The 14,955-nt window shown below is 49.0% G+C and overlaps 1 protein-coding gene across 1 annotated transcript in view; it reads right to left on the reverse strand.

The window, feature by feature from the left end:
- LOC147692003 (cytochrome P450 2F2-like) overlaps positions 1-14,955 on the reverse strand; it is an 803,876-nt gene that overhangs the window by 708,577 nt on the left and 80,344 nt on the right. The window contains exon 2 of the mRNA XM_086938296.1: positions 8,539-8,743. Within this exon, the coding sequence (XP_086794422.1) occupies positions 8,539-8,715 (177 nt within the window). The 5' untranslated portion in view covers positions 8,716-8,743. The remainder of the gene's footprint in view (positions 1-8,538; positions 8,744-14,955) is intronic.

Here is a 14,955-nt window from a genome sequence, read left to right on the forward strand (position 1 = left end):
TAATTATATTTTTGGGGGGTGTAAGTTTTAGGTTAATAGGGATAAAAAGTGGGAACTTATTTATTTTTAATAAATCGTTGGTAATTAATATTAAATAATTAATTGGCAATTAAATATGGAGATTGTGTAATTCATTTTAGTTGTAGGGTGTTTAGGGGTGAAGGGTGGTAAGTAATTTATTTCTAATTAATAACTAGTTGATAATTGATATTAATTAATTAATTGATAATTAATTAGAGTAATTGCTTAATTAATTTTTGTGGGGGGGTTGGTTGTGGGGATTATAGGGGTAAAGGGTGTGAAGTTAATTCATTTTTACATGTTTTAATTTTCTTTATGATTAGTTTTTGTTTAATTCATAATTATGTTAATTATGCAAATACTTTTTTTTTATTTTAGATGTGGGTTATGAGTTGTGTGGTGTTATAGGGTAGGAAGAAAAGAAACAACATTTATGTAATAATTCATGTTTTTGTTGATAAATAATTTCTAAATATAAATATTTTTTTTATTTTATTTATTTTATTTAATGTAATATTTGTAGGTATTTGTGATATGCATTTAACATATTAATATGTTTTTATTTTTTCAATTTTTAATATATTTTTATTTTAGCTTTTAGCATATTTATATATTTTCTTTTACTTTCTTTAAAAATATTTGTATTTTGTGTGTTTTTAATTTTGACCTGATCCTAGTGGGAATAGTAAATTTTACCCCTCCGCAATTCAACACTTTCCCTATTGATGCACTGACTGGAGTGGGAATAGTAAATGTTATCCCGCCCCTATCTTACACTTTCCCTACTGGCGAACATACGGGTGTGGGAATAGTAAATGTACCCCTCTGGTAGCCAACACTTTCCCTACTGGTGTGCTCACTGGAGTGGGAGTAGTAATTTTTACCCCTCCACTATCCGACACTTCCCCCTACTGTTGCGCTCATTGGAGTGAGAATAGTCATTTTACCCCTCCGCAATCCAACACTTTCCCTACTGTTCCGGTCATTGGAGCACACATTTGAGTGTTTTGACGCTTTGACGAAGTCAATAGGTCTGCATTATGTAAAATGATACTCTTTACATTGTTACATTACATAGCTATGCGCATCCAACTCCATGCCATGCACTGCAATGGACATCTTACTTTACACTAAAAAACATACAAAAGTTACTGAAAAATAACAAAAGTTTAAATGACGTAATAGTTAGGAATTGTAATATTCTCTTACTTTAAACTTTAAAAAAAATGGAATTCACTGAAAACAAGCAAAGGTTAAAGGCATGTTACATATATGCAAAAATGTCAGTTAAAACATACACAGTTTTTAATATTTAAAAATGTAGCTCGAGTAGCATACTGTAATAGCACTTTACATACTACAAAATGCAATTTGTGAACAGGCTGCAGGATGTTTAGCAACTCTTTGATCTCCTGAGATCTCTTGAATCCTGTAATGTGTATGTTTAAAAATTGACATAAACAGCATTTGCATGAGTGCTGAAAGGATATTCATCCTCCTGCAGTCCCATAGATGTGGCATTGTGCATAATATATTTAAAAAACGTGATAAACGAAACGGGGGCGTGGCTAAGATGGCGGCCTGAGAGGACGCGTTTCTGCGGAGCTCCTCTTCCCGATCCCCCCGTTGCATAGCCACGCTACAGCACCTGCCCCAAATTTGGTGGTCACGACACCCCACGATCGGAGAGTCTAGGGGGACGCCGTTAGTCCGCTGATTCAGCCCCGGGAGCCCTGGGCGGACCCCTCCGCCGTTGGCGCGCAGCAGACCCGGGCCCGACAGCGCCGGCAAGGACGGAGGAGCCGGGACGGAGACGCGGGGCCGGGCCCGCCGGAGTAGTGTCAGGCGCCGGACGGTGACGAGGTACGCTCGGAGGAGCAGCGTTGACAGCAGTGACCCGTGTCGGCGGCCCCGAGCAGGCCCCGTGATGCACCTGGCGGAGGAGAGTACGGCAGCGGCCTGACGATCTACGCGAGGCCCCGGCTTGGGCCTTCCCCCCATCACTTGGCAAGGAGGTGAGGAGCAGGGCGACGCCGGCGTGGGACGCCGATACTCGGGGGGGGGCGATCGAGCCCCCGGTGCCCCCGCTCACAGCTCTGACGGCGGGGGGCAACGGTGAGCCAGCCCCGCGCTCGCCACGACTTGGGCCCTAAGACTGAGGACGCTACTCGTCGGCCGTTGAGCGGCCATTTTCCACGTGGCCCGGAGGAAGGCGGTGAGCTCCGGTGGCAGACGAAGGCGGGGACTGTGTGCCCCCGGGTCGGCGGGGGCATGTCCTCTAACAATCGCAGAGGGGGTCGCACTATCCCCGATATGCTGGCGAAAGGGGCCTCCAAGGGGGACAAGAGCTCTGATAAGCCAGTGACGGTCCCTCCACCTAAAGTCAAGGAGCGAGACGAGGGGGACGCCCCGGCCACCAAAGCTTTCATGGAGGAGCTGTTCTCCTCCCTCAAGGCGGACATCTTGACCCTCCGGCAAGACATGGCGGGGGAATACAAGGAACTCCGCCGCAATGTTGACGATATTGGTGAACGGGTGGCGGCCGTCGAGACCTCAGACCAGGCCAGGAGCGCGGAGGTGGAACAGTTGCAGCAAAAAATCCTCCAGCTTCACGACCAACAGACACAGCTCCAGGCCCATGCTGAAGACCTGGAGAACCGGTCCAGGAGAAATAATATCAGGGTACGTACGGAACGTGCTGCTTAAGGCTGAAGGGGGGGACATTGCCGCATATCTGCGGGACTTGTTCCGAGAGGTCCTGGGTGAGGGGGATGACTTTGATATCCGAATTGACAGGGCCCACAGGGTGGGCCTAGCACGCAGGGCACCGCCCCCCCCCCCCAGACATCTTGGCCTTCTTGCCGGACTACCCTCTCAAAGAACGCATTCTGAAGGCGGCGCGCCAGAAACAGCCTCTCCACTTCAGGGAGCACGCCATCGAGCTTTTCCAAGATTTGTCCGCGATCACTCTGCAAAAGCGACGGGCATTCAAGGTGGCAACCACTTTCCTTCGAGACAAAGGCGTACCGTACTCCTGGGGTCACCCCTTTCGGCTGATCTTTAAGTGGAATGGGACACTTCATCAGCTGCGGTCCATGCGAGACACTTGTGCAGTGCTGGGCCTCGCCACAGAGGAGGAGGGCCAGGGAGACGCCGCAGACCTCGAGCCTTGCCAAACACGGTCTCCCCGCTCCCAAGCAGACGGCTGGCAGATTGTGGGGAGTCGTCACACACCTAAGAAAGGGTTCAGGCCGGACCCCACGGAGGTCGAGAATGAACACGCGGCAGCGATCCAGAAGGTCTCCACGGACACTGCGGCTGGGCCCTGAAGAGCCACGAGCACAGAGGTAGACTAACGACCAGCATGTTGTGTGGGGGGCGGGACGGGGGGCTCCGGGCCCGCCATTTTTTCCCGCTTTCAGAGACTTCACCAGGGGCCTGGTCAGTTGCCGGATAGGCCCCGGACTATGTTTTCTTGTTGGGGATTGTTGGTTGGGGCTCAGGGTGGGGGGGGGATGTTCGGGGTCGGGGTTGGGTGCTCGGTGTGTTCAGTATGGGTTGACAACGATCAGATGTGGGGGGGGGGGGCGGGACGGGGCCAGGCCCTCAGCAGACTACATTCACACTCTCCCATGGCCGCTGATGGCATCCGTGTCTTGTCCCTTAACGTGAAGGGACTTAACAATCCGATCAAGCGGAGGGCAGTTCTTTCATTTCTGGAACATTCTGGGGCTGAGCTCTGCTTACTGCAGGAAACACATTTGTTGGCAAAGGACTGGCACCGCATGAAAGCTAGGGCCTTCCCACAGCAATTTTTCTCGGCGACCTCTGAGAAGAAAGCGGGGGTGGCCCTGCTGGTAGCTAGGCATTTTAAGGGGCGGGTGGGAAGCAAGGTAGCCGAAATCAAGGGTAGACTCTTAGCACACACTGTCCACATAGGCACACTCTCCTTCACGCTTGGCTCGATTTACGCGCCTAATGCCCGCCAAGAGGCCTTCCTTCGGGGGGCCTTGTCAGAGGCGCTATCGGGCGACCTGAGGCATGTCTTGATAGGGGGGACCTGAATCTTGTCATGGACAATGAAATGGATAGATCCGGAAAGAGATTTTGGGACTCGGGGGCGCTTTCAGCAGCGGGGAAACAATGGCTGACAGACAGGGGGTTGGTTGATGCCTGGCGGGAACTACATCACACTGCCCCAGGGTACACTTTTTACTCCGCAGTACACCGCACCTACGCCAGAATAGATCACTTCCTGAGCTCCACTGACCTTGTCCCCATACTTAGAGACATTGACACTGCACCGGCGGCGCTGTTGGACCACGAGGCGGTGATCCTTCAGATGACCGTCCCACGCACACCCCCACACAAGGGTAGATGGCGGCTTAGGGAGAGCTTACTGTCTCGGCAGGGGGCGGTGCAGAGGCTATCCCAAACCATCACTGATTATCTAGGGGCGAACGATACAGGGGAGGTGGCCCACGCGACGCTATGGTGGGCACTCAAGGCGGTGGTCAGGGGCGATATTATAGCAATTGCGGCGGCAGACAACCGGGAACGCAAGGAACGGCGGAAGGACTTGGAGGAGCAGGTAATGGAGCTAGAGAGGGTCCACTGCCGCACGGCGCCACTCGCATCTGGCGCAAACTGAAAGCGGCCAGAGCCCAGCTGGCTAGCTTAGATCTGGACAGGGCAGAATACGCGGCGCTTCGCCTCCGCCACACATATTATGTGCGTGGTGACAAAACTGTCCGCCTTCTGGCTAGCAAACTCAAAGCTAAAACGGTCCACTCTAGGGTTCCAGTTATACACGGGGATGGCGGCGAGGAACTCCGAGACGATACCAGCATAGCAGACGCTTTCCGGACCTTCTATGCCCAACTCTACGCTGCGGACCCGGCCATCGAAGAGGAGGCTGGGAAGGCCTACCTCGAGACTATGGACGTCACTGCCCTAAATGAGACCAACGCCAGCGCTCTGGACAGCCCCATCCGTCTGGAGGAGGTTGTGTCGGCCATTGCCAAACTTAAGCCCCTGAAGGCCCCCGGCCCCGACGGTTTTTCCGCATGTTTCTATAAGACCTTCTGCCACCTCCTGGCACCGGTTCTTACAAAGCTATTTAACTCCTTTGGGGGCCCGGGCTCGATCCCAGCAGAGCTGCTAGAGGTGGACGTCGTGGTCCTGCCGAAGCCGGGTAAAGACCCCAAGAGGTGTGCAGCATACAGGCAGATATCGCTGCTCAATATCGACCTGAAGCTCTTCACGGGCATCTTGGCTTCGCGCCTTGGCCCGTGCCTTCCGGGCATTATTGAACCCGACCAAGCAGGCTTTGTCCCCACCCAACAGTGTGCGGATAATACCAAACGCATACTGCATGTCATCGACAAAGCCCACTTCAACGCCTCGGATGCCGCACTGCTTTCAGTGGACGCCGAGAAGGCGTTTGACAGGGTGGATTGGCGATTTCTAGACCACACACTGGCGAAATTCGGGGTTGGCCCTCGTTTCCGCTCCTGGATAGCAGGATGCTACGCGACACTCAGGGCGACAATCAAGGTGAATGGGACTAGCTCAAAGCCGTTTGATATCCAGCGCGGCACGCGGCAGGGCTGCCCGCTCTCGCCGCTCTTGTTCGCCCTCTATATCGAGCCATTTGCTCAACGTGTCTGTGACAACAGGACTATCACCGGAGTCAAGTTCGGCGGGGTGGAACAGACAATGAGCCTGTACGCGGACGACATTTTGGTCGCGGTGGACAACCCTACGGTCTCCTTACCGGCCTTCCTGTCCGAAATGGAGGCATTTGCCGCAGTGTCGGGTTTCAAAATGAATGTACAGAAATCGGTGGTTCTCCCACTGGGCTGCAACACCAAGCTGGCTAAAAGGGTCTCGCTTCGCATAGGCGGGTTAGAGGTCAGCACTGCCTTACCGTACCTGGGGATCGATTTGACTCCCGCAACTGCTCAGACGATCGACCTTAACTACACTAAACTTCTCTTGCGGGTTCAGGGGGATATCGCACGGTGGAAGCAACAGCCACTCTCCTGGTTGGGTCGTGTGGCGGCCATTAAAATGACACTCCTCCCCAAGATCCTCTACCTCTTTCAAACTCTCCCGGTCACCCCCCCATTGGGGATGATCAAGAAACTTCAGGACACCCTGAACCACTATGTGTGGGCGGGCAAGCGTCCCAGGCTGCGGCGTGACCTCGCTATGCGGGTGACAGCTGAAGGGGGCCTGGGGGTTCCGGACTTGCGGCGCTATTTCCATGCAGCGCAACTTCGGTATCTGCTGGAGTGGTCCAGGCCCACCTCCGAAAAACACTGGTTGTTCCAGGATAGGGCCATGGCAGGCATGTCACTGTGGAAGGTCCCTTTCTTGGCGCGCCCGGACAGGCCAGCTTATCTGAAGAAATCCCCTATCACCAGGACTCTCATGCAGGTCTGGAATGCCGTCGCTGTCCCGAGGGGCCTCACAACTTTCCCCTCACCCATGACTCCTCTGCTAGACAACCCGGCCTTTCCCCCGGGCTTACCGCCAGGCTCGTTTCCCCAATGGCGGCCATCCGAGTGCCGCTCTGCGGGCTACTTGTTTGACACGGAGGGCTTCCTCCCGTGGGACGTGGTGGTGGCTGACTATGCTCTCGACCAGCCACACCGCTTCCAATATTTCCAACTCCGCCACTGGCTGACACACCCTGAGGTGGCTCCGCTGGTCAGCCGCCCACTGACCCCGTATGAGAGGTGGCTCATGACTAAAAAGTCTGACTCCGGGTCCATTACCGAACTGTACCTCTTACTGTCCCCATCCCCTCCTGAGGGGAGATCCGCAGGCCAGAAACGCTGGGAGAGGGAGTTGGGGCGCACACTGTCGGATAAAGAATGGCGGGATATATTTTACAGGGCCCACCACACTGCGAGGAACACGGCCAGCAGGGAGGCGGCGGTGAAAGTCGCCTACTACTGGCACCTGACCCCCGAGCGCCTACACCAGGGGAACCCAAGCAAAGACCCCACTTGCTGGAGGGGGTGCGGACACACTGGGACCATGCTACACATACTGTGGGAGTGCACTGCAGTTAAGGAGTACTGGGAGGTGGTGCTGAGGGACATTGACACTTACTTTGAAACTGACATCCCACGCTTCCCGGCGTACGCGATCCTGGGGCTTCCCAATAAACTCATGTTCCCTCTCAAATCACTGCGGGGACGGCAGATGGGGCTGGCGATGGGGGCGGCGACTCACCACATCTTATCATTATGGGGCACATCGAGAACGCCCACACATACAGGGTGGCTGCACAGGTTATGGTATATCATGGGGATGGAAAGGATCCAGGCCTCGCTCACACAGGCCTCAGATGTTTTCCGTGAAACATGGCACCCACTTCTCTCCTTACTGTCTCAGGAATTCACGGAGCTCACCTGCCCGAAGTATCTCAGGGTCCTGAAACTGGCAGAGGACTTCCGCAGTAAGACATCCAAAGTGGAACGTAAGGTCTAATCTGGCCCTCGCTCGGCCTCCACCGGACTTGCTCAGGAACACACCGAGGGGGGGGGGGGTGGGGGGGGTCTGTGGAGGGACGGGAGTTGATTGGGGGTCCGGGTGGGGGGGGCACAGTTTTGGGAGGGTGGGTAGAAAAGAGTTCTTGCACTAGGCGTTGGGCTTGTTTCTTGCGGAATGCTTCCACATGGACGAACAGTTTAGTCACTAGCTGGACTTTACAGGGACATGCCTATTTTCGTAGCACTTGCATTGTAGACTTACTCGCACTGCCTTTTGTTTTCTCCTGCTGTATGTTGTTGCTCTGTGGAACTCAATAAAAACATATTTGATCAAAAAACATGATAAACTAGTGATGACTATGGTTTATAAACACTCCGACCCAAGTAGTGTAGTGTAATTATCTCTTTGGGTGAAAATGCGCTATTCGTAATGACGGCCATAATAGTGCCACTATAATGGGATTGCAAAGGAAATGCAAGTTTGTATTTGTTATAACTATTCTCTTGTGATTAGTTGACATTGGAGTCAAAATGTTGTCCAATTGAATGTTAAATTTAAAGGTACTTATCATTGATTTAAGAAGAGAGGAGATCCTTTCTCCATTTGTAATGCTCAAGAATGTATGCACGAACCTCTATATATGTACAGTTGTTTCCCTCTCTGCAGCCCTTGAGACACAGACGTGAAGCAGCATATCACAAACACCTCATGCAGATTTCTAACAATCAAAATAGTGTCTAAAAGTCAGGAAGGAATATCCTGCCCACCTACAACTCTGCCAATTGTGAATATGACAGATTTAGAGCCTGATTTAGATTTTGGCGCATGGTTTACTCCGTCACAACGGTGACGGAGTAACCCATCTGCCGAAATCTAAATCAGGCCATTTGTCTGAGTCATTACTTGATGCAAATCAAACACCACATGATTTGCAAAAGATCACAGCCCAGTAGATAATGCACTAAACAATCTGTCACTTGTACATAACACAGTTGCTATGAGATACATTACCTTCATGAGTGAGTTGACCACATCCTTGAAATGGATTTGTAGTATGTTGCCTATGAAGGGCAATGGAGGTGGGCCAGGAGGGAAATGATCTTTTCCTTTCCACCATTCACTTTTCATTACTATGAGACATGACATGAGGAAAAGTGAGATAAGGGTGACAACTTCCCAGAGTTCCATCTTGGACACCGAAGGTCTGTGCTTTTACCTGCAAAATGAAAAATGCACTAATGAGAATGCCATCCAAATAATGTAACACTAAAGGGCCGATCACAATGTCATTCGTAAAGGCTCCGAATTGGACTCTGTATGGCATAATCTGATTCAGAACCCTCGTTTCCAAACAAATCGTACATATTTCCCAACAGCCCATTACGATGCCCGGAAACCATTAGAGCAGTCTGAATTAGTTCTGAAAGGCATTCGGACAGGCCGAGTATTTCGAAGATGAATCGTACAGCTCTATGGACATGGTTTCCGACCGAGCGATTACCAGGACCAATTCAGACAGCCATTTTGATTCGGTCTACCCGACACAAAATGGATGTTGGAATCTGTCTTTGGGGGCTCGTTGCAGGCTCCCTTTCACCCAGAGGCATCCAATTGGGGCCTGTGGGGGTACCCAAGGAACCTCGCTTCCCAACCATGCACAATGTGTCAGGCACCATGGGGTGCCGCCACAGGGTGCAAGGTTTTCCCCAACCACTCCTTTTTTCGAATGGGAGCCTATGTTCTCGTTCGGAACACAGGCTCCCATTGAAGTCAACGAGAGTCCAACCGAATAATGTTGGGATGCATCGTTCGGACTTCCAGGACCTGATTCGCTCGGAAACGATTCAGAGACCGATTCGTTCGCAACAGTTTCTGATCGACATTGTAATCTGACCTTAAGTATGAAACGATCTTTACAACAGTAAGTCAACTGAAAAGGCAAAATTCTATTGTCTCCTTTATCATAAATTTAATGTAAAGTTCCCTCAACCACGAACAAAACACTTATTTCCATAAACATGTGATTTTCTTTAAATGTTTTTAACATGCAAGTCAATGAACCATAAACAATTGCAAAGTTGGACAGAGCAAAAATGAAGGCCTTCATCATTCAATTGATATTTTATGATCTATTTTATTATGGACAGCTGGCAAGACAAGAACGATTAACAATGATATCTTAACTTTATATGTGAGCCCTATTAACCTCTTTCTTACATGTATCAGTGTAGACAATGTCCCAATCCTGTGACAGAAACCTTAATGGGGATTACAGTAATAGCCTATGAACTGAAACGTCAACCCGCAGTTGTTTGAATACCACCTTTCCTTTAATGGTCAGCCAAGATTTGGTGGAATCATATCTGTATCTACTGGGATAAGAATAGGGCTTGTCATGTTATTTTAATCGTTTTGTAAAGCTTCATTCACTGTGAAAATTGCCTCAAGGTGCTGATGTAGTTCTTTGACATTTTGTAAAAAAATGACTGGTATTAATGCAGACCAGAATAGGTTTACTGTACCAACTATTTTCAGCCCAAGTAAAAACTGATGGGTTTTTAATTAATGACTTAAACCATGGTTGTTTTAAAGTCTTTATTAAACAGTTCATTGTTATCGAGGAGTTCATATTGTTAGATATAATGCTTGATGGTAGAACAGAACTAGTGAGGAATCGCCTGGGAACTAATAATCTCTTACACCACATGATGCATGACTTGGGACTTTCTGTTTCACCAAAGAGCATTTCCTCAAAGTAAATCCTAGAGCAATTCTATAATACCATGGGGGAGGGGTTATCAACTGTGACCTAGATATTCTTGAAATTGCAGTAAAGATGGTGCATTGGAATCCAACGAGTGGAGAAAAGAATCTACAATGAATGAACTACCTCTAAAACCACAATTGTTATCTTATCTTATCTTATTCTGGATTTGTTAAGCGCACGGTCACCCAGAGGTTTCATGGCGCTGAGAGACAGATGGTGACTAAAGAGACAGATGGTAAAAATGCTCTAACCGTGCGCTTGTTTGAATAGCCAGGTCTTCAAGGCTCTCCTGAATTCTACTAGCTTAGTGCAGTTCCGAATAGACAGGGGAAAGGAGTTCCAAATTTTAGGGGCGAGGTAGGGGAAACAAGATCCACCTAGTCGTTTCTTTTTTAACATGGGCAGCGAGAGAAGGGACAGGTGGGCAGAGCGAAGATCCCGGGTCGGTTCGTATTTATTTATGAGATGATTGACGAACTTGGGGCTTTTGCCGTGAAGGGCTTTGAAGGTAATGCAGCCTACCTTAAAGGTGATCCGTTGGGCTATAGGGAGCCAATGGAGGGAGGCTAGCAGGGGTTTGGCCGACTTCCTGCGATTGCTCTTAAATATTAATCTGGCCGCTTGATTTTGAGCAATCTGCATGCGTTTAACGAGGGCGAGAGGTAGGCCCAAGTAGATGGAGTTGGAAAAGTCCAGTCGTGAAAGGACCACGGTGATTACCACCTGAATGAGAGCCGAATGAGTCAGCAAATGGGCGATTTTTTTTATCTTTCTTAGCTGAAAAAAGCAGGAAGAGATCACTGTTCCGACCTCGGTTTTCAATGAGAGGTCGGAGCAGAGAGTGACCCCGAGGCTTTTCACTGACTGAGAGGGGGAAGGAGGGGTGCCCATCGAGGCTGGCCAGAAGTGGGGGCCCCAACTTAAAGCGCTGTTACCGGGGAGTACAAGCTCGGTCTTTCCTGGGTTGAGCTTAAGATGGTTCTGGTCCATCCAGCTCTGGATGTGCAGCATGGTGGTTTGAAATTCCTTAGTAGAGTCCGTAGAGTTGAGGGGGAATATCAGCTGCAAATCGTCTGCGTAGTTGTAGATGGTGACTTTTCTGTGTTTCAGGGAGTGCAATAGCGGTTTGAGATAAAAGTTAAAAAGGAGGGAGGATAATGAGGATCCCTGTGGGACACCGCAAGAGGTGGAGAGTTTGGGAACTATAAAGTTCTCCAGCTTTACTGCCTGGTATCTGTCCGTTAGAAAGGACTTAATCCAGTCGAGGGCTGTGCCGTTGAGGCCGGCTTGTTCGACACGGTGTAATAAGATGGTGTGATCCACCGTGTCAAACGCAGCCGACAGGTCGAGGAGTACGAGGGCTTGGTGAATTCCATTGTCGGCGTTGGTCCTTAGGGTATTCTGGACAGCGAGGATCACCGCCTCGGTGGAGTGTGCCTGGCCGAACCCGGCTTGGTTAGGCTCCAGGTAGTTGGATGTTTCTATAAAGTTGGATATGCAGCTAGTAACATGGGCTTCGAGCAGTTTAGCGCCAAAGGGGAGAAGGGATATGGGGCGGTAATTGGAGAGATTGGAGGGATCAGCCCCCGGTTTCTTAATAAGAGGGACTAAAGTAGCATCTTTAAATGAGTTAGGGACTATTCCTTGTAGTAGGGATGTGTTCAAAAGGGGGAGTATGCCTTGAGGTAGTGTGGTATAGACTTCCTTCAGTATATGCGGGGGGCAGGGATCATTGGGGGACCCAGATTTTACACGGTTCATCAGTTCCAGCAGTTTGGGTGGATCGATGGGGGGGATTTCCTGGAGTGTGTAAGAGTTACTACTAATGTCCGGGTTGTCTACCATGACATGGTTAGTATGAATACTATTTTTTATGGTGTCGATTTTCTCCTTAAAGAAATCATTGAGCCGGTTGCACATCATTTGGGATGATGATTGAGAGGGAGAGGTTCTAGAGTCGTTGCACAGATCATTTACGACTCTGAATATTTCTCTCGATTTGTTTTGAGCATTAGAGATTTTTTCCGAGAAAAAGGCTGCTTTGGCAGATAGGATAGCGCTCTTGTATTTTGTACGAGCTGTCGTGTATGATGCTCTATCTTCTTGGTGGTAGCCATGCCTCCATTTCCTTTCCAGTTGGCGAAGTTCTAATTTTTGTTTTTTTAGGTCGGCAGAGAACCACCTGTGGGCGTCCATGCGGCGGGCGCGGGCAAATCTGGTTAGGGGAGCATGTTTGTGGCATGCAGATAGAAGCCACTCAGTGTGTGCCTTATCCATCGAATTGATATCAGGGGCCGAGGGGGGGATAGAGTTAGTCAGGGTGGATAGGAAATCTTGGAGGTTTAAAGATCTCCATTTCCTGGCTAACCCTCCCAAGGGCGCATGATTTTTAGAGTTGCCTTGAGAGGTAATGGAGAATTTTAGAAGATGGTGGTCAGACCATATGCAAGGTAAGGCCGTGGGGCTGGAGGTGGGAATATAATGAGACCAGATGTGGTCCAAAATATGTCCTTTTTCGTGGGTGGGGGGGGTTGGAGAGGAGCTCAAAGGGTTCTGTAGCATGAGGTCCGGCTTCCAAACTATTATACCAATAGTTAAGATCTCCTATTACCATGACTTTATCGTAGTCAATGACTAAGGCGGCCAATTGCTCAGTCAGAGAGACTGGGAAGGAGGGCATAGATGTAGGCGGTCGGTAAATCAGAGCTAGCACCATAGTTCCTATATCAGTGTCAGATTTGATAGCTAAGTTTTCAGTTTCTGATAAGTCTAGAGAGGATAGAGTGGTGAACGTGTGGTCTTTGTGGATGATGGCAGCGACGCCACCTCCAGATTTTCCTGTTTTTCTGTTTGCTGACAGGATGTAGTAGTCAGCTTGTAGGGCAGTGAGGATATCTGGTAAGGAGTCTGCAGTGAGCCATGTTTCGGAGACAAATAGTATGTCTGGTCTGTCTGACTTGAGTAGTAGAAAGATGTCTAGTTGGTGTTTGACCAGGGATCTGGTATTCAGATAGAGACAGCGGAGGGTCAGAGTCTTGGGGCTGAAGGGGGGCGTTGAAGGGTTAAGGCTTTGAGGTGAGGTGGAGGATAGCTCGTGCGTATGATGGTGAGGATAGATGTTGTTAGCCTTGAGACGAGCGAGTGTAAGAGTGTGAGAGACTATATCCACACAGCAACACAGAAGATTGCAGTGGGATTTCTTTGCAACCAATTTTCTACTTTGCATGTTGAATGCACATAAAAATCAAGGAATGCCTCATTTTGCTGAGGTTACCTCTTTCCCAACTTGTGTTAGAGATAAGAATCCCCAGTTATATTTTTCTGGAATTAGGAACAGCACCGTCATTGTCATTTTCTACTGCTAGCTGAACAGATTCTGACACTTATGACTTTGCGTTTCAATATTTTTAAAGTGATGTTTCATTAGTACTAATCTTAAAAAATGTCTGTTATGATAACACAATAAAAAATAAAAACTATGGCTCATTAATGTGACAAGTGATACGAAAAAAACCCAATCTCAGTGCCTTCCCTTTATAGATTAGATGATCTTTGTGAGATAGTTGTCTCTGCCATCGATAAAACAGGGGCCCGGGCCATCAACTGGGGAAATAACAGCCCATATCTCTGCTGTATACTACATTTAAATATCTAGCAAAGCTCCTGAAAACGGTAAAAAATCTCTGAGAACTCGCAAAAGTTCTGCGAACATGCAGAATTGCTTATTCCGCCAGTTCACAATGCATTTTTCCTGTTAGTGAATGCTGTTTGCGAGCTCGGGGAGAAATATCTCACAAACACGCATTTTGAAAGCGAGAACAAGCAAAAAATTCTGCGATGCCGCGGATAGCGGAATTTTTGGCAATTCCCCGTTCTCCGCAGAGCGCCAAGTTACCCAAATTCCGCGAGCGGAACGGAATTTACTCTTCCAGGCCTACTCTAAACTTTGGGAGTGACTCATTTTTATTATGTGGTCTGCATTGTTGGTAATAAGCATGGAGAAAAGGAAATCTGGAGGGTCTGACTTCACCTCCCCCCAAATCTACTTCTATAGACAAGATGCTCCAAAGGGCAATAGGGGTAATTACTACCAAATTGAAACTTATCTAGAGGCACCTTTCCTTGGGTGGTGGTGACCTTGTAGTGTACCCAGGTCCCTCATTCTCACCCCCTACTCTAACTACTATCAAGGCTCATGATCGCCCAAATGACTAAGTAAATGCTGATCACAGCAAGAAGGAAAAGTCATGTGCCTCTCCAGTTAGCAAGGGCTTAAGACATGAAAGTGCAGTAGGGCAGTGAAACAAGCACCTAACAAGGCTAAACAGGCTGTTAAGAGAAAGGCAAATATCGATGGGCATCCTGCCAACTCCGTAGGAGTTTCTATTCCAGGGAAGACCTGACTTGGCAGTTCGGGCTGTGCTGTTCCCATGAGGAACCCAGTCAAGACATATTTTCATATAGCTGGGTCTGAACTGGGATGGCGAAGTGAGATAATGAACGATGATGGATTCAATCCAGATCTGTGACTGGGGTGAGTGTCTAAAAAGTTTCAGCATCCCGTCCATCATCTCCTTGTGTTGCTTTGTTCAACTTAAGTTGAAAGGTTATATCCGGAGGTGGGTACCTAGCTCACTTTGCCACTTGACCCAAGCTAGCCT

Source organism: Lissotriton vulgaris, chromosome 9 (assembly GCF_964263255.1).
Source record: "Lissotriton vulgaris chromosome 9, aLisVul1.2, whole genome shotgun sequence".
Lineage (NCBI taxonomy): Eukaryota > Metazoa > Chordata > Amphibia > Caudata > Salamandridae > Lissotriton > Lissotriton vulgaris.